The 19,682-nt window shown below is 55.9% G+C and overlaps 1 protein-coding gene across 1 annotated transcript in view; it reads left to right on the top strand.

The window, feature by feature from the left end:
• Positions 1-1,117: 1,117 nt before the first annotated feature.
• ITGB4 (integrin subunit beta 4) overlaps positions 1,118-19,682 on the top strand; it is a 28,879-nt gene continuing 10,314 nt past the window's right edge. The window contains 32 exon segments of the mRNA XM_018073012.2: positions 1,118-1,244; positions 1,535-1,638; positions 1,640-1,747; positions 1,749-1,947; positions 1,950-2,139; positions 6,178-6,269; positions 6,571-6,653; positions 7,115-7,216; positions 7,621-7,825; positions 8,356-8,452; positions 8,871-9,042; positions 9,649-9,912; positions 10,315-10,404; positions 10,572-10,694; positions 10,810-10,977; positions 11,289-11,365; positions 11,520-11,731; positions 11,994-12,097; positions 12,254-12,352; positions 13,061-13,187; positions 13,330-13,449; positions 13,938-14,044; positions 14,359-14,392; positions 14,845-15,033; positions 15,572-15,675; positions 16,099-16,157; positions 16,747-16,770; positions 16,942-17,090; positions 17,171-17,350; positions 17,924-18,072; positions 18,580-18,784; positions 19,288-19,448. Of these exon segments, the coding sequence (XP_017928501.2) occupies positions 1,118-1,244; positions 1,535-1,638; positions 1,640-1,747; positions 1,749-1,947; positions 1,950-2,139; positions 6,178-6,269; positions 6,571-6,653; positions 7,115-7,216; positions 7,621-7,825; positions 8,356-8,452; positions 8,871-9,042; positions 9,649-9,912; positions 10,315-10,404; positions 10,572-10,694; positions 10,810-10,977; positions 11,289-11,365; positions 11,520-11,731; positions 11,994-12,097; positions 12,254-12,352; positions 13,061-13,187; positions 13,330-13,449; positions 13,938-14,044; positions 14,359-14,392; positions 14,845-15,033; positions 15,572-15,675; positions 16,099-16,157; positions 16,747-16,770; positions 16,942-17,090; positions 17,171-17,350; positions 17,924-18,072; positions 18,580-18,784; positions 19,288-19,448 (4,224 nt within the window).

Genomic DNA, 19,682 nt, shown 5'->3' with positions numbered 1-19,682 from the left:
AGGATTCTTGTTAGGGAACCATCACTAAAATAACTGGGGTTTTTTAGTAAAATGCTTCTTGCTTGTAGCCTGAACTGTCTTTTTCAACTCCAGTGCTGGCAGCATCGCTTACCTCAGTGGGATAAGAGGAAAATTGCAGCAGTGGGAGGTGGGCGTTGCTGCTGGACAGGACCAGAGGCAGGACCAGGGGAGGCGGGCAGACATCTCTGCAAGCACCAGCACAAGCTCCCCTCCTGTCTTGGGAACTGAAGCCCAGTTTTTCTTTGTCTTCAGTGCTCAACAACATCTGCTGCAGCTGTGATGACCCCCTGAGGCAGAGCAGAACCCTGTGCCTTCAGCCCCTCCACGGTAACAACCTGCCCTTCACCAGCAGCCACCGCTGCACCTCGAGCGTCAGCACCTCGTGTCCCTGCTCTCAGGTTGTAGCCAATGTCTGCTGTGGTTTTAAAAACCCAGTAACAAACCTCCTTCATTTTCAGAACTTTTGTTCAAATCTAGGAAATAGCATCTCCAAAGGGGCTGGGCTAATGCTGGGGTTGCCAAGTCCAATGTTGGGAAACTAGGAAATACCAGACCTGAACTGCCCGGGCCATCTTCCGCTGCACCCCTGCCTGTTTCCCATGTGCTGCAGCTTTTAATGGCACAAGCACATCCTCCTTTTTCCTGGGGCTAAGACAGTTTACACATATTTACTTGAGCTCCCTGTTTCTTGTAGTGAAAGAAATCTTGCTCCTCACATGTGTTTCGATCAGTGCTGTGTATCAGCAGCCTCTGTGATGCTACATTGACAATGAAGAGCACAAAAGTGCCCTGCCTGTATTTTTAATCTCCAAGGCGGGCAGGAAATATGCCATTTTTTCATCTGACTGTTGCTATTGTTTGTGTTGAGGCTGAGGGGATGCAGTTTTCCTTGTGAGGATTTATCAAGGAGCTGAAATGCAGCCTCTGCCCTCGCATCTGCTCTGCGGGAGGGTGAGCAGGTCTGACCTGTGACAAACCCCCAACTGTAAAGCAAAAGGGTGCTGTGGGGCAGAAAAATAACCTCTCCTGAACTCCAAACCCTCCTCTGCTGTTCCTTGGGGAAGGGGGTTTGGATTCAGCCCAGCAGAAGGACTGGATGCAGTGGTGGGATCGCTGCTTGTTGCAGCTGTGGGTGGTGGTGGATGCATTAGGAGCAGGTGTGGATGGGTCTCTGTATGGTGCTACAAGGGGCTGCATTGACCCTCGAGCCAGATTTATTGCAGGTGGGGAGTGGGCTGCCGTGCTCGTGCCCTGGATAAAGCAGGATGCAGTTCTGTCCTCTTTGCAAGCAAGGCACCAAGGCTGGGTCGGCAGTTGTGTGGTTGTCAGCAGGAATTTACCTGGTGTTTCAGCAAGGAGTTACCTGGGCACTGGGTGTGACACTGCCACTCGTGCCAGTGGGAAATTTGGAGGAGAAACCCCTGGCAAGGAGGGGCTGGGGAGCTCCCTAAGCTCTGCCCTGAGCAGGCAGGTGAAGCCAAGCAGCCCCTTCCACACACCCTTCCCACGGCAGCACCTTCCCACTGCCCGCTCAGTCCTTTTCCTGTGGGATGGTGCTTGTGCGGAGGGAGGGTCCAGGGCGGCTGCGAGGGCTGTGCCGGCCCGTCCAGGTGTGCGAGGGAGGAATGAATGCCAACCCTGCGTCACGGGCACCCCCTCCTCCCTCCCAGCTGGGATAAAGCTCGTCCTCACCTGGGATCCAATCTCATTTATCGCAGCTCCCACCTTTCCTCCCTGCCAGCCCCTCGGGAGGAAGAGGCGGCAGCCCCGGGACAGCGAGGGGAGCGAGAACAAAGTCGATATTTGACTGGAGGGTACAGAAATCGGCGGGGAGTTATGTGGGATCGCGGGCTCGCTGCCCTCCCCGCCGGACCGGGAGTTGACGTTTAACCGGAAAGAGAAAAGGGACAGAAAATAGAGAGGAGGGAGGAAAAAAAAAAGAAAAAAAGAAAAGAAAAAAAAGAAAAGAAAAGGCCAAAGCTGGAAATCAAGTTGCAGCAGTGAACCAGCACGTTCCCCCTCTGCCTTTGGAAGAATTTCTTGGCTTGGTGTGTGGGTGCCTGTTATTCGGGCTGCGGCAGAGGATTTGGACACTGAGTCAGACCCAGCGCTAATGAGGTTTGTGGAATTAATTCATCTGTGCTCTGTGCTGTCCAGTTCGCTTGAACTTTGCTGCGCTGATTAACCGGGGGGTGGAATAAGGCGCGGGGCTCCTTGCACGGGCAGGTAGGCAGGACAGGGAGCGCGGGGGTCAGTCAGCCCCTGCCTGCTCCTTCCCTGTGTTTTCCTCTGGTTTTGGCTGTCGGACGCCGTCTCGTGCCTCTTGTCTGGCTGCGAAGGGCAACGCTCGTGTCCCAGCAGGGCTTTGAGGGCTGCACGGGGCAGTTTTAGTCTCTGAAGGTATTTGGGAGCGGGGCTGGGGGCGGCAGTGGGGGTACCAGGTGGGAAGGCAGAGCAGAGCCCTTCGGGGACAGGTTGTTGCGGGTTCCAAAGGTTGCCCACTTCGTCCTGCCTCTGTCAGCCCACTGCCAGGGGGAAAGGCGGTTGTGCCTTGAGCTGGCACCCAGGGGAGCCTCTCAGGGGTGACAGTGTGCAAGGTCAGCCGGGCTGCGGATGCCTCCGACCCGCGGAGCCCCGGAGGTTGTTTTCCAGGATGAGTGGCTGCCTGAAACCCCCTGCGAGGCGGGAGAAAGGAGAGGAAAGTTCCTGGAGGGAAAAGCCAAGAGAGAGTGGGGATTCAGGGTCGGCTTTGCTGAACCGCAGGTGTCCGGGTGTTTGCGAGCTGGTGGATCTGAAATGGCCAGGAAATAGGGAAATGGGCAGAGGGACTGGTGTGAGGGAGCTGACAGGCACGGGTTAGGTGGGGGGAAAGAGGGATGAGGAGCACCCGTAGAGGGGAGGGAAAGTGTCCTGTGGAGCCAAAGGAGCAGAGAATGTGCCAGGAGCAGCACGTGGAGGGAATGGGAGGGTCCCGGGGCTGTGCTGCCATTTGGGCAGCCCCCCAGGAAGGTCCTGACCTTCCTGCCTGACCCTCGGGGTTTTCCCCTGCCCAAACCCGGGGGGCAGAAGGAGGAGAGGGTACTGCAGCCACCAGCCCTTTGCCAGCACAGGGTGGTGTTGGCCACAAACCAGCTCCCAGCAGCTCCAGGTGGGTCCCAGGCTGCATCCTGCTGTGTTTTGTCCCTCGCTGGAGGATGCCAGGGACCAGGTCTGGGGTCTGGAGCTCAATCTGAGAGCTGAGATCTCCCTTCTTGCTGGAAACAGCAAATGGAGACACCCACATGGAGCCTTCCAGCTGCAAGAGCTCTCATGGGGAAGGAGGGGAAATGGATGGGGAAGGCAAACAAACCCAAAGATCAATATGATCTTGTGTTTAAGAGATTATTTGATTTGCAGGTCAAGTTTTTGACAGTTTTCTGAGGGTCTGGCTTGATAATTTCCAAGTTCTGGAGCACGGCCCTGGCAGCTCTGTGCCACCACGTGTGCCAGGGAGGGAGAGAGCATGAGTTGTAGCCCTGAGCCCACAGCCCTGCCCTGGGATAAGAACTGAGCCTGCATGAGCTGCTGTGGCTGTCACTGTGCTGCCATTCCTCCAGATGCCTCCTCCCATCTACAGGGTCAGGCCTCTGCACAGCCCCCCCACACCCCTCAGCAGGACAGGGGCGTTGTAGCCATGGAAAGGGCAATTCCCACCAGAGGGAGGAAAGACTGAACCAGGAACTCTGGCATCTCCCTCTCTTTCCTGCTTCTGTGTCCCCGACCCGTCTGGTGTCCCCTGCATGGAAGCTGGGACCAGACTCCTGCCATGGGCTCCTGACTCATCATAACCTGCTCCTTGGTCCCTCTCCCCCATCTGACACTCCAACCCTGTCCTCTGTCCCTTTTCACCAGTGGTTTAGCATTGCCTGGTTTTTTGGGATGAGGTACCCAGCCCCAGCATTTCCAAGCTCCTGGCATGTTTCTGTTGGCTGTGCTGAGATGCAGGCAAAGGCTGGGGGTGAGGGAGGAGACCAGGAGAAATGCTGGAGCAGTGGTCTGGGATGGAGGAAGATGTTTGTGTGCATCCAGGAGCTGCCCCACCTCGTTCCTTGATTTTGCACGAATGAACAGATTTTTTTTTTTCCCCATTGCTGTCATCATTCAAATCCAACCAAATCCTGCAGCTTTCCCAAAGTGAAAGCAGTGTTTTCCCTTCCAGAGGGCACTTCTGATGTCGAGGAATGGCTGCTCCCATGTTTTTGCACAAACATTGCAGGCTGCATTCCTGCAGGGCCGAGTGGCAGCAGATGCTCTGTGCCACCAGTGCCCTGCCCGCTGGCACCTGCCCAGCGAAATCCTTGGAGGCTGGTGGCTCACAGGGCAACAGGACTGTTAACACTGAGCAGAGTTTTATGGCCTTTTATCTCGGCACTTGAAAAGTGGTGACGGCAGTTTGTGTGTCCAAGGCCCAGGGTGTGTCCGTCCATTCCTTGGTGACGTTTTCCTAACTAGTGATTAGAGGAAGATGGATGAGGTCCTTGTGAGCTGAGCAATCCGGTCCCACACTCAATTCCTTTCCTCGTGGCCCTTGTCATGCTGGCAGCCGGGATTTGGTGGGTGCTCAGGGGATGTTTTCACTGTGTTTTCCCTTCAAGGGCTCAAAGGACTTCCCTACCCTTTCATCTCCCCTCTAATTGGCACCTCCCCGTGTCTCCGGGGCTGGCATGGCTCGCTGGGGTGGAGCAAGGGAAAAAGGGATTTTCCTGGCTTTAAAACCCATCTGTCTTGGTAGCAGGGGACAGGATGTTTGCCAGCAAGTGCTGGCGTAAGGACTGTCCCTGAAGGGGGTCACAGGCATGTCCAGGGATGAACATAAATGTTGGCTTCAGAGCCAGTGCTGGGGCTTAGCTAGGGGGGACAGGGACCACCCAAAGCCAACCCTGCAAAGGGCCTGAGCTGGGATGGTCAGTGTGGCAGGGAGGGAAGCAGAGGGACTGCCTTGGTCAGCTGGTACCTTTTACCTATAAGAGAAAAAGCACATTGGCTACAGAGCACATTGGAAAAACAGCACATTGACCACAGGTCCTGACTAATGGCAAAGCTTCCCTGGGTTTCCCCCCAGAGATGCTGCCCTGAGGCTTCTGCACTTCTCATGTTTCAGCCATGGGGCATTAATTGCTGTGATAAATCCCTCTGGGCACAGCTGAGAGGGTGAATGAGGTACCAATGTCCTGTCCTTTGTTATCCATGTATCCAGTGACTGTCACGGAGAACCAAGTGAGAACACCAAGGGAGGTGTCCCCAGGTGTCGATGCTGTGTTGGTGGGAGCCCTGTGTCACAACAATTTCTGCATTCAATTCATTTCCATTGGCTTCAGTGGCCAATGCAGGATGCAGAAGCCAAGTGTGACCTGGTGCTGTTGAGACTAGAGTGGGTCTTTCCAGGGGTTCCCCTGCACCCCAGGCTGTTAGTAACTGAGTCACCAAGTGACTGCTCTGTGTGCTGGTTCTTCCTCAGGGCACTTGGATATCTTTGCTGCACGCATTTTCTTCCCCTGTTTTAAGTGGTTTTTACATCCTTTTCATTTACTTCAGAATCAGGGCTGACACAGCAAGAAGCTATAAGACAATTAATTTGCATTATATTTCACACTTGCACCTTCCAGAAGGGAGATGCTTTAAAGATGTCTTTACACTGTTTTGTTTTGGTTTTTTTCTTCTTGGCTGCTCTTACTTACCCTGCCAGGTGCCAAAGCCACCCTCTGGCACAACAGCAGCAGAGCTTGAGTTCCAACTTTGTCCTTTTTTGTTTACCATGTCCAAACACTGACTTCTGGATGGCACTGAAGTCACATGTGGGTGCAGGGAGAATGGTTCTCTCTGTTCAGGATTTGACCTCTGGATCCACATGAGGGGTCCTGCTGCCCTGGACAGCACAAAGGGGGGAGCTGCAAGGCTCTCAAGACCACGGATTCTTTCAGCAGCTCCAAAACTCCAAGTCTGGCATTTCCCAAGGCCTCACCCTCTATTTATTGTTGGTTTGACCATCCTGGAAACTCTTAGTGTGATAGGAAATAGCTGAAGGGAGGGGTCAGTTTTGTTTCTGGGGAGTGTTGTGGACAGTCAGTTTGTTTCCATGTTTTGGGTCTCTGCAATGTAGCAATCCATGTGTTTCAGGAGGAAGAGGATGGATGTGCTGGCGCTGGCGTGTGCCAGACTGCTCCTCCTGTCCCTGCTCTGTGCCACCGGCCTCTGCCAATGGAACAAAAGTGAGTGGAGCCCTGTCTGCCATCTCCCCTTGGAGCTGCCCCACAAGGACTGTGTGCATCCTTCCTGGGCTCCAGGAATGCCAGTCCTCATGCAGAGAAGACCCGTTGTGTGCTTTTCCTCACATTTTCCAACTTCCCAGCGTTTGGGGCCCCTCTTTTCCTACCCCACTGCTGTTTTGTAGCCAGTTTCCACCAACCAACCAGGAAAAACTTCCATCCCTCTGTGGGATCTGCCTTTCTCATGCCCTCCCACAGCTCACTTTGTTTTCCCCATTCCTGATGCCCTGGTTTTTCCTGGTAGATAACCGCTGTGTGCTGTCCCGGGCAAAGAGCTGCACCGAGTGCATCCGAGTGGATAAGGACTGCTCCTTCTGCACCGATGAGGTGAGACATGGCAGGGCAGCCTGGGGCTCCACTTCCCACCCTGCTGATGGAGGGATCCCACCACCTTCAATGGGAGAGGGACATGAGCAGAGCCAGCTCCCCCTTCTCTTCTGTGGGAAGCATTGAAATGTGTGTTTCCTTTGGTAAGGACAAATGAGGAGGGAGGGGAGCCCAGGGGAAACTTCCAGGGATACAGGGGTTTATCGGAAAATGTCAGTGTGCCATAAACAGTGTGTGCAAGGGATGGAGGAAGACTTTTATCCCAGACAACCCAATAACTCACTGGCGGTCACATACTGCTGCTGCTGGGGAACGTCCCCAACTCTCTGCCCTGCTCCTGCTCCCAAAATCTCACAGTGGTCTCAGCAGAGGACCCTGCTTCCTGACCTGTGTATTTCCCCCTTAACCTGGTGGATCTGGTGCTTTCTGGGGCTCTGACGTTGGTTTTGCTCCCTTGGCAGAGCTTTGAGGAGCCGCGCTGTGACTTGCGGGAGAACCTGCAGCGTTACGGCTGCGGGGAGGGCAGCATCGTGAGCACCCGCGGCCAGATGCAGACACAGAAGGTGGGTGCTGGGGACACAGCCCCTGCTCGGCTGCTCCTGAAGGGTCCTTCACATCCTTCATCCCCCTCTAGGGCCTTCATCAGGAAAAAAGTCTAGATCTCTGTTTACTCAAAACCAGTGCTCTGCTTTTCGCTGGCTGACGGATCTGTTGGGCACCGGCCCTGATTTCTCCGGGCTGGGGTGGCTTTTCAGGCAAAACAGATGTAAGCAAAATGCCAAGATATGGAGGAGGTGCCCGGCTGGACACGTGTGGACATGGGAGGCTGTTGTACAGTACAGGAGGGAGGGGAGCAGGATCATCCCTGCCTTTGCACTTCCCACGTACCTCCCTGTTCCTTGCCTCCTCCCCATTGCATCTGCTCAGGAGATGGAGTCCATCCCCTTCACATCGCTCTTCTTCACAGAATTCCAGTATCAACACATCCCTGAAGAGGACCCAGGTGTCCCCCCAGGGCATGTACCTGCGGCTGCGAGCTGGGGAGGAGATGAGCTTCAACATGGATGTCTTCCAGCCCTTGGAGAGCCCTGTGGATCTCTACATCCTCATGGACTTCTCCTACTCTATGTCTGATGATCTGGACAACCTCAAAAGCATGGGCCAAAACCTAGGTGAGACCAGAGCTGGGAGAGGAGGGGAGCCAGCTTGATGAAGGCAGGCAGCTCTCTCCTGCCTGCGGCTGTGAGTCCTCTGCCAGCACCAGAGAGAGGGATGCAGCTGGCAGTGGGCTGAGAGGTGTCTGTTTTAATTACAGTTTCTTATTACCACTGCTCTGTGCAGCCCTGTGGGGGAATGCTGCTCCTGGCCCTGCAGGGATCATCATGTGTGCTCCCTCCTCCCAGCCCAGAGCAGGGGCTGGTGCCCCACAGAGCTGGTCTGTGCAGGGGCTTTGGCATCTTGAACCCCTTGGTGTTGGGGGTGCTGCTGCAGAAGCTCCAGTTTTGCAAAGGGGGCTGCCAAACAGGGTATAGGTTTCTACCCCATAAAAGACAAGCCCTAAGCCCAAAGATCTTAAAAGCTGACAGTTTGTGAGTCTTACCTAAGGCCTGACCAGCAGGACAGGACTTCATTCCCCGGAGCAGTGAGCTCGTAGGCATCTCTTTATTTATGTCTCCTCCTCCCTCCCTTCCCCTCCTCCCAGCGGAGTTCCTGCAAGAACTGACCTCCAATTACACCATCGGATTCGGCAAGTTTGTGGACAAAGTCTCTTCCCCTCAGACAGACATGAGACCTGAGAAGTGAGTGAGCCCAATGGGTCCATGGGGTGGGAGCAGAAGGGAGGGCAGGTGCCTTCTGTTTCTCTGTGGCTTTCCTAATCTTCGTTGTCTGCAGTGCAAGGTCCTTGTCCACCTGTCTCCCTTCATTGCCAGTGTCCACCCTGGCTTCCCCGTCCCTCAGGGATTGCTGTAGCACCATGCCAATGCCTGTGCAGTGTCCTCTTCCACTTTCAGACCTTCCCTCCACATCTTGTCTCCTCCTCCATCTCTTCCCTCATCCCTTCTACCTCTCAGTGCTGGTGGCTTGCCGGCTCAACTCCATGACTTCACTTAAGGGACTCCCTGGCCCCTAGGTGCTTTCTCCACCCTTCTTCTCCTTGCACCCAGGCATCCCTTTGCTCCTGGCCTTGCAAAAACCCCGGTCCCCCTCCTCTCCTAGGCTGCGCGAGCCCTGGAACAACGCCGACTCCCCCTTCTCCTTCAAGAACGTCATCCGCCTGACCAGCAACATCAACCACTTCAGCCAGGAGCTCCGCAAGGAGCGCATCTCCGGCAACCTGGACGCCCCTGAGGGCGGCTTTGATGCCATCCTGCAGACAGCTGTTTGCAAGGTGAGGGTGGCCAGGCTTGCAGGAGCCGTGTGGGCTCTGTTTCTAACGAGTGGAGCTTGCTGATACCGGGTGATGAGCAGAAGGGCCACGTGCTGGACCCCAGGTTATATATTCATCTACAGTCAGCTCTTGCCCTACCAACCACATGCTCCAAATGCCAAGCTGTTTTGCATTCTCAATTTTAGAACATGTGTGTTCTGGTGTTTGATCCCCAGCACAGGAGCTGCTTGCTGGGCACTCTGTGTGTGCTCTTTGCTCCATCTCGCTCTGTGCCTGCGGTGGTGAAACTCTGCTCCCTGGAAAACAGCCCACTTAGGCTTGGCTTCTTGGCTGAGGGATGAGCACAGCTCCAAACATGTCCAGAAAAGTGTGGGCTTGCCCTCTGTACATACATGTGCCTGGCACTGAGCTGCTGGGGGGGAGACACCCTATGCATTGGGGGTGCCTGGATTCCTGGGACCATGTAGCTGGTTGTGTTTGCTGCCAGGTGGAGGTGGTGCCTTGCCCCGTGAGTATTCCAGCTCCTGCCAGTGCTGACTGTAAGTGCTGTGCAGGAGCTTGGGGGGCACAGAGATAAAGGTTGTTTCTCCCCCTCCCTGGCTGTAGGATAAGATTGGCTGGAGAAAGGACAGCACTCACCTGCTCGTGTTCTCCACCGAATCTGCCTTTCACTACGAAGCTGATGGTACCAACGTCCTGGCAGGGATCCTGGCAAGAAACGATGAGCAGTGTCACCTAGACAGCCGTGGCACCTACGTGTATGACACCAAGCAGGACTATCCTTCAGTGCCCACCCTGGTGCGCCTGTTGGGCCAACACAACATCATCCCCATCTTTGCTGTCACCAACCACTCCTACAGCTACTATGAGGTGAGGAGACCACGGCAGTGATGGGCTTACCTTTCCTCCAGGGCCATTGCTCCTCTGCCTCAGCTTGGCTGTGAAGAGAAAGTGTTCTCCCATCTCTTAGCATTTAGTTCTCAAGTGCTAAACCAACACCTCAATGTTTTGGAGAGTGCCACACTGTGTTATGGGGCTGCTCTGGGTTGTGGGATGTCTCAGGGTGTATTATTGGGTGCAGGAATTGGGGCTTCTAGAGATCTCCCTGTGTTGGTTTCTGTTTCTTGTAAAGAGCACAGAGCTGGAGAGTAATTTAGATTGGAAGGAACTTTTGGAGGTCTATGGCCCAAGTCCTGTTCCAAGTAGAGCCCACTCCAGTGCTAGAGAAGGGTTCTCAAGGCCTTGGCTCAGGGGGCTCCTGTCTCTCTGCAGAAGCTGCACAAGTATTTTCCCATCTCTGAGATTGGGGTGCTCCAGGAGGACTCTTCCAACATTGTGGAGCTGATCCGTACAGCCTTTGAGGTAACGGCGCTCTCTGGGGCTTTGCTCCGGCTCCAGGGAGGGCAGAGGTTGGCACCTCCTACCCAGGAGAGCAGCAGGAGGCAGGATGTGGCCCCTCTGGAGCAGGCCATGGGGTGGTCACAGGGTACTGTTGAAAATCAACACTGTGTTTGTCTTCTGCCACCCAGCGCATCCGCTCCAAGATGGACATCAGGGCTGACTTCACTCCCAGGGCCATGAAGACAGAGTTCACCTCCACGATGTATGAAAAGACAGAATCTGGCTCCTTCCACATCACCCGTGGGCAAGTGGTAAGTCCTCGGATGGCCGTGGAGGTAGAAGGTGTGAGGGGCTGAGCCCTCCACGTCTGGCAGGGCTGTGGTCCAGCAGAGCTGGCTCATCCCTGCCACGTGTCCCTTCCTTCAGGGCAAGTTCAAGATGCACGTGAAGGCACTGGAGTACGTTGGTGGGCAGCACGTGTGCAGCCTCCCCGAGAGGGACCGGCAGGGAGTTATCCAAGTGAAACCCACATCCCTGAGCGACAGCCTCACAGTCTCAACCTCGGTCGTCTGTGACGTGTGTCCTTGTGAACAGGTACAGGGGGAGTGTTGCAGAGAGAAGTCCTCCTCCTGGCCACCCTGGGGTGGGAGTGCATTGGCTGGCACATGTTGGGTCCCTCTCGACCCAACACGTGGTCGACCCAACATGTGACCCACCTCAGTGGTGCCCAGCAGAGGCTCAGCCTGGCCAAGGATCTCCATCACTGCCTGTACCAAGCTGGGTGTGCTGTCCCATGGCAGAGCTTGGTCTTCAGGGAAAGAATTTGCCCCCAGATCTGCTCTTCTGATTCCTGAAATGGTCCCGGGGACAGCTGGGCCCATTCAGCAATGCCTCTTCTCTTCCAGCAACAAGAGCTGAACTCGCCCAAGTGCAGCTTCCATGGGAACTTTGTTTGCGGGCAGTGCATCTGCCACCCGGGCTGGTAAGGACCATGTCCAGCTCTGTGCCCTTCCCAGGGGTCCTGCTGGGTCTGGGGACCCACAGTGACACAAGCTCATGCCCAGGGCATTCTGCCCAGGACCCTGCTGTCCTCTGCTCTGCTCCCACCTCTCTCAGCATCATCTCCTCCCTGCCAGGCGAGGGGACACGTGCGACTGCTCCCCGGCGTCGTCCCCCAACAACGAGGCCTGCATCCGCCCCGGGGACGTGGAGCCGTGCTCGGGAAGGGGCGAGTGCCTGTGTGGGAAGTGCCAGTGCTACTCCGAGGACCTGGTGCAGCGCTTCGACGGGGCCTTCTGCGAGTACGACGTCCTGCAGTGCCCGCGCACCTCCGGCTTCCTCTGCAACGGTGAGAGCAGCTCCCCAGGCCCCAGCGTCCCCCAGCTGGGGCACATGCTGGGCCTGGTGCCACAGCAGGGTGTCCCCACACTGGTGGCACTGGCATGGGGGGTTGAGTGACCAGTGATGGGCTGCGGGGACTCTGTGCTTGCAAACACGAGGGAGGATGCCGTGGAGCCTGCTTGCACCCCAAGGGGAGTGGGGGAGCTGTAGGCAGGGGCGTGGGAGCAGCGCAGTGCTGGGCACTGGGTGACTCATCCTCTTGCCCCCAGATCGTGGTCGCTGCTCCAGGGGCGCCTGTGCGTGTGAGAGTGGCTGGGAGGGCCCGGGCTGTGAATGTCCCACCAGCAACGACACCTGCATCGACAGCAGAGGGGTAGGTCCTGCCCTGCCAGGCCCACCACAGGTCCAGGCAGAGCTGTGTTGAGTTGCCCCGATGCTGGAAGCTCTGGGCCACTGGGGCTGGCACCTTGCTGACTCCCAGTGCCCTGGGATTGCTCTCGGATGCAAACCGACACCTCTTCCCTCCCAGGGCATTTGCAACAACCATGGGAGGTGCGAATGTGGCAGATGCATCTGTGACATGGCCTCGCTGTACACCAGCTCCACCTGTGAAATCAGCTACTCCCTGGTGAGTCCCTGCGGGTTTGTCAGCTCTCCTTCCCACACGGAGCCTCAGGGAAGGAAGGCAAGGCAGAGATGAAGGCACATCTCAGTCAGGAGCAAAATCCTGCTTTGTAGCCAAGGGCTTTCTTCACCCTCCAGTTCACCAGCAGCAACTGCTGAATGTCTGTGTGTGTTTATCTGCACCCTGCTGAAGGGCAGAGGCTTGAGCTTGGTTCCTGGCTTGTTCTGATTTGCCTCTCAAGCATGGGGAAAAAACTCATTTCATAGAATCATAGGAAGGATTGGGCTGGAGGGGACATTGAAGTTCCCATGGGCAAGAACACCTTCCACTAGACCAGATTGCTCAGGCCCACATCCAACTTGGCCTTGAACACATATGACAGTCTCGTGCCTCAGTTTCCCCATTGACAAACATGGGTTAATCCCACAGTGGGGGTGGAGAAAGCTGGCTTTGTCATATTTTGGAAAAGCCTCCAAAACCATGGGAGAAGATCTAATTGCTGCCCAAATGCAGGCTGTTGGTATAAGGGCTGGGCTCCTGGGCTTATAAATACTTTTTTTACAGCTGCTTGTTCTAAGTGATTCCTCTCTTTGACCTTGCCCTGGCACTGGGGTGAGGACACAGCGCTGCCTCTCCAGCTCTGCATTTTGCAGGCAGTGCCCTCCCTTTGCCATGGGTTGTCTCCTGACTGTCCCACCCCCATGTGCCCAGGGCTTCCAGGCTGTGTGTGAGAGCATCCGGGACTGCGTCCGCTGCCAGACCTGGGGCACAGGCAGCTTGAAAGGGAACTGCAGCACGTGCCACCTCCAGATCCAGATGGTGGAAGAGCTGAAGAAAGGTACTGTGAGAAGCAGATCTGGGTGCAGATGTGTGGAGTCTCCTGTGCCCCCTGCCCCGTGCGTGTGTGTGCACATGTAGGGCTGCTCCCCAAGTCTTTCCTGACCCTGGTGACTTTGCAACCCTGTCTCCTCTCTCCTCAGAGGAGGCTGGTGAGTACTGCTCCTTCCAGGATGAGGATGATGACTGCACCTACCACTACTCCCTGGAGGGAGACCCCAGTGTCCTCCCCAACACCACCGTCCGTGTGCAGAAGAATAAAGGTGAGCAGGAGGATGAAGGGGGGGATGTCCAGCCTGGGGTCTGGAGCAGAGTGATCAGCTCCACAGCACCTCCAGTCCCTGCTTGGTCCCTTTGCTGTGCCCCTGGGCAGGGGCAGCTACAGGCAGCACTGCTCTGCCCACCTTCCTGCGTGACAGGGTGGGTGACACTGGCTGTCACCAGTGTGAACTGCAAGGAGTGGAGTGTGGCACCTTCAGAGCTCAGAGCCTTTTCACTGCCAGCGTGGGCAGGGATTGATGTGAGGTGCTGCACAGGCCCTTGGGATGGCTGGATGTGAGCAGGGCTGTGATAGATCTCCCCGAACAGCACTTGTGAGCACCAAGAGAGGGGTTCCCAAGCTTGACTGGACTGTTCCATTCCTCAGAGAGCTGTGGTCCAGCCTTTCCCCTTTGTCCCTGCCTCCCCACTCCCTCCCTGCACACCCCACAGAGGGGCTGATGCCCAGGAGTGACGTTGCTGTCACTTGCAGAGTGCCCACCAAGGAGCTTCTTTTGGCTCATCCCGCTGCTCATCTTCCTCATCCTGCTCCTGGGGCTGCTGCTGCTGCTCTGCTGGAAGTTCTGTGCCTGCTGCAAGGTGAGTGCCTCGACTGGCTGCCCCAGCCTGGGGAGAGGACCAGATAAAAGCCAAAAACATGACAAATTCCTGGCATCTATCCAGCCTCCAGCATGGCCAGACTGGCAGGAGCTGGGTCCCAGTAGTGTCCAGCACCTCTGGTGTTGCTGACACGAGAGTTGCTCTGGGATTTTTGGCTAAAATCCACTTCCAGAGCCCCATCCACCCACTGCCTACCCACCCCTGCTGATGTGAATCCTCTCAACTGGAAATGGGGAGGGGGAGGGTTGCCCTTGGCCACAAAGTGATTGTGTATTTGGCCATTTGTTTTCTAGGCTTGCCTGGCCCTGCTTCCCTGCTGTGCACGAGGTACCTGTCCTGTGACCCGGGGGAGAGAGGGATCTGTGGGGTTCACTGCCTTCCTGGGTTGGGAGGGAGTGGGATAAGCATCCCTCCTCCTCCTCTCTGAGCTGGGGAGGTGGATCAGGGAGAAAGCTCCTAGCAGGGAGCCTGAGCCAAGAAGCCCTGGAGCTTCTGCTCTACTTTCCCTCCCTTCCCCACACCCTGGGGTGCCCTGCTGGGAATCCCACTCCTGGCTGTCCCTGACCAGTGTCCCTTGTAATGCCCAGCTGGTGAGGTGTGTCCTCCTCACTCATGGACACCCCTTGCCCTCTCCACCCCACCCCCCTCCTGACATCCCAACACTCTTGGCACAGTGGAAACCCTGAAGATTCCCCAGAACAAAGTCTCTGGTGTTGGGATGTTGATGGCTGGCCTTGTCCCAGTGTGGCCATGCTCTGACCCCGCCCCTGGCTCTGCAGGTCGCACCGTTGGCTTCAAGGAGGATCACTACATGCTTCGGCACAGCCTCATGTCCTCCGACCACCTGGACACGCCCATGGTGCGCAGTGGATCCCTCAAGGGTCGGGATACAGTCCGCTGGAAGATCCACAACAATGTCCACAAGCAGGGCTTTGCCTCCCCCGCTGCCACCAACCCCAAAGACCTCAGTGAGTGCCACGTCTGAGGGACAGGGCGTAGAGGAGATGCCACGGGTGCCTTAAAGGACCCGAACCCTTGTTGGTTGCCCCCACCTCCAGCAGCCAGAGTGTTACCTCCAAGCCCAGTTTCAAGGGGGGTTGTTTCTTTACCTGCTTCCATCCTGGGGGAAGCTGAGCAGCACAGCCCCGTGTCCAGCCCTGTAGCAGGACCCCTGGAGACCTTCTGACAGTCTGGTTGCGTGGTAGATGAACACTGCACGTGTCTTGATCTCATGAGCTCAGTGACCCAGCCTTGATTTCACTACCTCATCAGTCCAAAGCCACCACTGGGCACTGTTTCCTTTGCTGGATCTGGCAGAGAGCTTCCCAGTTATCCCCCCAGTTCTCAGAGGGTTTTCTCTGCTGGGGCAACAGGGTTTGGATGCTGGTGACGCATCTGGACACCGAGCATCGTGTGTGTCCCTGTGCTTCCAGCTTTTGGGTGGGTTATTTCTCTGAGCAAGAAGGAAGGAGTGGGAATTTCTAATTTGGGAATTTGTCTTCCCAGTTCCCTATGGGCTGTCTCTGAGGCTGGCAAGGCTCTTCACGCAGAACCTGACGAAGCCGGACACCCGGGAGTGCGAGCAGCTGCGCAAGGAAGTGGAGGAGAACGTACGAGCCTGGGCACGAGGGGGGCTTGGGGTGGCACAGGGGGACAGCCACACTGAGGGGATGTCTGTGACGCTGGGAAGGGGGAGTGCCCCTTCCCTGTGAACCCAGACAGCTCTTGAAGGGAAGGAGAAATTTTTCCTCTTTCTAGTAGAAAGCACAAATTTCAAATCTCATCGTAATGACGAGGTTTGAGGTTTGCTTTGGGCTGTGTGGTCTGAAGCTCCTGTTTGGATTCAGTTTGCTGCCTCTTGCCACGTCCTGGGGAGAAACCATGTGATGGTCTCTACCTGGTGTGGGAGGGTGAGGGGGGAGGTCCTGGGGTGGCCAAAGGGCTCTCATGTCTGCTGGCAGCAGTGTCTGCTCGCTGAGCACATCCCTGTTCAGCAAGGGATATGTTGTGAAAGTCCCTGTTGCTCCTTGCAGCTGAATGATGTTTTCAAGCACATCCCTGGCTGCCACAAGCTCCAGCAGACCAAGTTCAGGTGAGTCAGTGGGAGAGAGACCTCCTTCAGGGCAGGGTTCCCCCAGAGCCCTGCTGATGGTGGGGTGTGAAATCTGGGATGTTGGGAAGGAGCGTGGTCTGTGAGACATCACTGGCACAAGCCTGGAGTGCTGCTTCACCCACCCAGGGCTGCAGAGCAGAACCCACCCAGCTGTGCAGGAGATCTCAGCTACCTCTGGCTTTGGACCAGCAGGAACAAATCCTGATTGCATGGTGCTTAATGGGAAAATTCCCTTTGGCTTCGAAAGTTTCAGTCTGGTGCAAAGCTAGGAGTGCAGGCCGGGAGAAGTCTGGGGATGCCACTGCTGAGCAGGGAGTGGTATCCTCTCCCCATGGCCTGATAAAGATGTGATCTCCCCTGCAGGCATGTTTCTCATTGCATTGGGAAACCCAGGGTGGGAGAGAGCAGCCAGGCAGGAGAGAACGTGCTGGGGCCACAGGCTCTGTGGGATGGGTTGGCACCTGCAGGGCAGTTTTGCAGCTCAGACCTGCACAGGGCAGTGATTCACCCAGCACTTTGTCTCTCCAGATGTGTTAGTCACTCTGATTTGGTTTTTTTATTCCCCCAGGTTACAGCCCAATTCTGGGAAAAGGTAAGAGCAACTTGCAGCCCTCTCTTGTGCAGCTTCTCCCTCTTTGCACACACACGTGTGGGGTGACTGAATGCCCCACACCCTCAGTGGCCCCAGAGCTGTGGTGTGACATGAGCAACTTTGGTCTCAGCTTTTTCTTGCCTTTCTCGCCTTTCTCTTCCCCCCTCCCAGGCAGGATCACACCATTGTGGACACAGTGCTCACTGCTCCTCGCTCAGCCAAGCCAGACATCATCAAAGCTGTGGAAAAACACGTTTCCCACGAGGCTTTCAACGACCTGAAGGTTGCGCCGGGTTATTACACTGTGACCTCAGACCAAGGTGGGGAGCAGAGCCCAGTGCTGCCTGCTGGCCGGGCGTGGGGGGGCATTTCCCACCTCTAATCCTTGCCCTTCCCCCAGATGCTCAGGGGATGGTGGAGTTCCAGGAGGCCGTGGAGCTGGTGGATGTCCGTGTCCCACTCTTTATCAGGGAGGAGGATGATGATGAGAAGCAGCTGCAGGTGGAGGCCATCGAGGTCCCCAACGGCATCGCAAAGATTGGGCGCAGGGTTGTCAACATCACCATCATCAAAGAACAAGGTGAAGGGCTGCGACTGTGGCACGGGGAGGGTGTTTGTGTTTGGGTGTCCTGTGTCCATGTGGTTTGTAAGGAAGGCACAGTCTGCGTATTGGAGCACTCCCAGGTCACAGAGCAGAGACTTGCTTGGTGACTCCTCTCTGAAGTCACCTGGGTCTAAATGGAGCATCTTTTAAAACATCCAAAGGAGAGTCGTCATTCCTGCTGACAGAGACCCAATTATTTGACCATCACAGGTCTAGGTGCTACAGGTTCCATGACAGATCCAGGGTTGACCATGTGCCTCTGCTGCTCCAGTTCATAGGTTGCTGGAGTGAAATAGAACCTCTTTGCTGTGCTTGGGGCGGGTGAATGTCCCCAGCACTTTGTCTGTGCTTCCTGCCTGGCTGTTTTGAGCATAGAGAGCAAACTGGGAGTGGTGAAATCTCCAGCCCATGCAGTAATACTTCAGTATAGTTCAGCACAGTTCACACCCGTGGGTGATGGGAACTCTGTTCATGGAGGACACCTGAGTGTTTGTAATGTGATTCTTCATTTATTTGCTCTACACATTCCTTCCCTCCTTCCTCTTGCAGCCAGCAGCCTCATCACCTTCTTGCAGCCAGCCTATTCCCACAGCCGCTTTGACAAGCTGGCCAAGATCCCCGTCCTCCGGGAGATCATAGACAACGGGAAATCCCAAGTCACCTACAGGACCCGGGACCTCACCGCCAAGAATGGCAGGGTAAGGGCAGTGCTCCTGGGCCTGGCAGGCAGGAAGGAATGGGAATGGAGGGCTGGGAAAGAGCCAATGTGGAGGGTTGCAGGAGAGGTATTGATCAGCCTCAAAGGGGATGTGGCTGGGAGAGGGGGGACCCAAGGCTTGAGGTTAGCCCAGGGTAGACATTTCTCTCCATCCCTTGCTCCCTGTGCCTCAGGGATGTGAAAGGATGCCTGTGTCTGAGGCAGAAGGTACCAGCTGCCCCTGGAGCTGTGGGCAACGTGGGGCAAATGGGGATTGACTGGGAGATGAGGGGAAGCTCTCTGGAAGCTTCTTCATGGATGCTGTGGGTTGTAATCATAGAATTATAGAATGGTTTGGGTTGGAAGGGACTTCAAAGATCATTGTTCCAACCTCCCTGCCATGGCAGGGACACCTTCCACTAGACCAGGCTGCTCAGAGCCCCATCCAGCCTTGCCTTGAACACACCTCTTCCTTCTCCTCATCCTGCACCTCTTCCTTCTCCTCCAGGACTATCTCTTCACAGAGGGTGAACTGGTCTTCCAGCCTGGGGAGACCCGAAAGGAGGTGCAGGTGCCCTTGCTGGAGCTGACTGAAATAGATACCCTCCTAAACAACTGCCAGCTCAAGCAATTTGCCGTCGACCTCCTCCACCCCAAGTACGGCGCCAAGATCGGCCGATACCCCCAGACCACGGTGACCATCGCCGACCCAGGTAGGGGCCGGCAGCCGGGGGGTGGGAATGGCAGCCGGGGTGCGGGGGACCCCCACGCCAGCCCAGCCCACCCCGAGGCTGGTGTACGGAGCTCCAGCGCTGCTCCTCGCCCGAAAAGCGGCAGCGAGGAGGTTCCTCCCGCTCCGACCGGTAGAATTGGGCCTCCCTCTAGAGGCACGACTGGGAATAGACAGCGGGTGGGAGGAAAGAAGGGATAATGTACCTCGCAGAAAGAGATAGGGCGGATTCGTTATTCCTTTTCCTTGGGAATTCGAATGAAAAGCTATAAAAATATGGGAGAGGTGGGACTTGCCACGAGCAGTGCTTGGTGGTTCCTGTGGCTGGACAAGGAAAACTGTAAGGGATGTTATCAAGTGGATCAAAAAATAAATAACATATTTTTCAGAGCATGGCAAGGCAGTGCTGGGAAGATGCACACTTCCTTGTTGTTCTCCCAAGGCAGGGACTGGCACTGATGTGGTCTTTCTTCCTCGTGTCTGCAGAACTGGTGGATGGTGTCCCCTCGATGACTGGCCTGGCCCAAGTCCCCCAGTCCCCCAAAGGCCGCCTGAGTGCACCACTTAATCCCAATGCCCGCGCCCTCAGCTCCAGGGAAATCAGCTTCAACTGGTTTCCTCCACCGGGAAAATCTCTGGGGTACAAGGTAAGGGGTGAGTGGATCCTGGGGAAGAGTGTGGGTCCCATCCTGCAGGTGTTTCACACAAATCATTTGTACTGAAGGGATCCAAGAAGACACCCAAAAGAGGGAGCAAGTTCACTCCTTCTGGTCCCCTCCATCCTTAAGGGACCATTGCTGGGTGGATGTGGGATTTGCAGGAAAGATTTCTGGTGGTTTCATCTTCCTTTCCATCACTTCCCATGAAATGCCCAGATTGTT

The sequence above is a fragment of the Manacus vitellinus genome, unplaced genomic scaffold, assembly GCF_001715985.3.
Source record: "Manacus vitellinus isolate BGI_N305 unplaced genomic scaffold, ASM171598v3 scaffold_24_pilon, whole genome shotgun sequence".
NCBI classification, from domain to species: domain Eukaryota; kingdom Metazoa; phylum Chordata; class Aves; order Passeriformes; family Pipridae; genus Manacus; species Manacus vitellinus.
The sequence above is the reverse complement of the archived record's forward strand: the minus strand, read 5'-3'. Positions and strand labels throughout refer to the sequence as shown.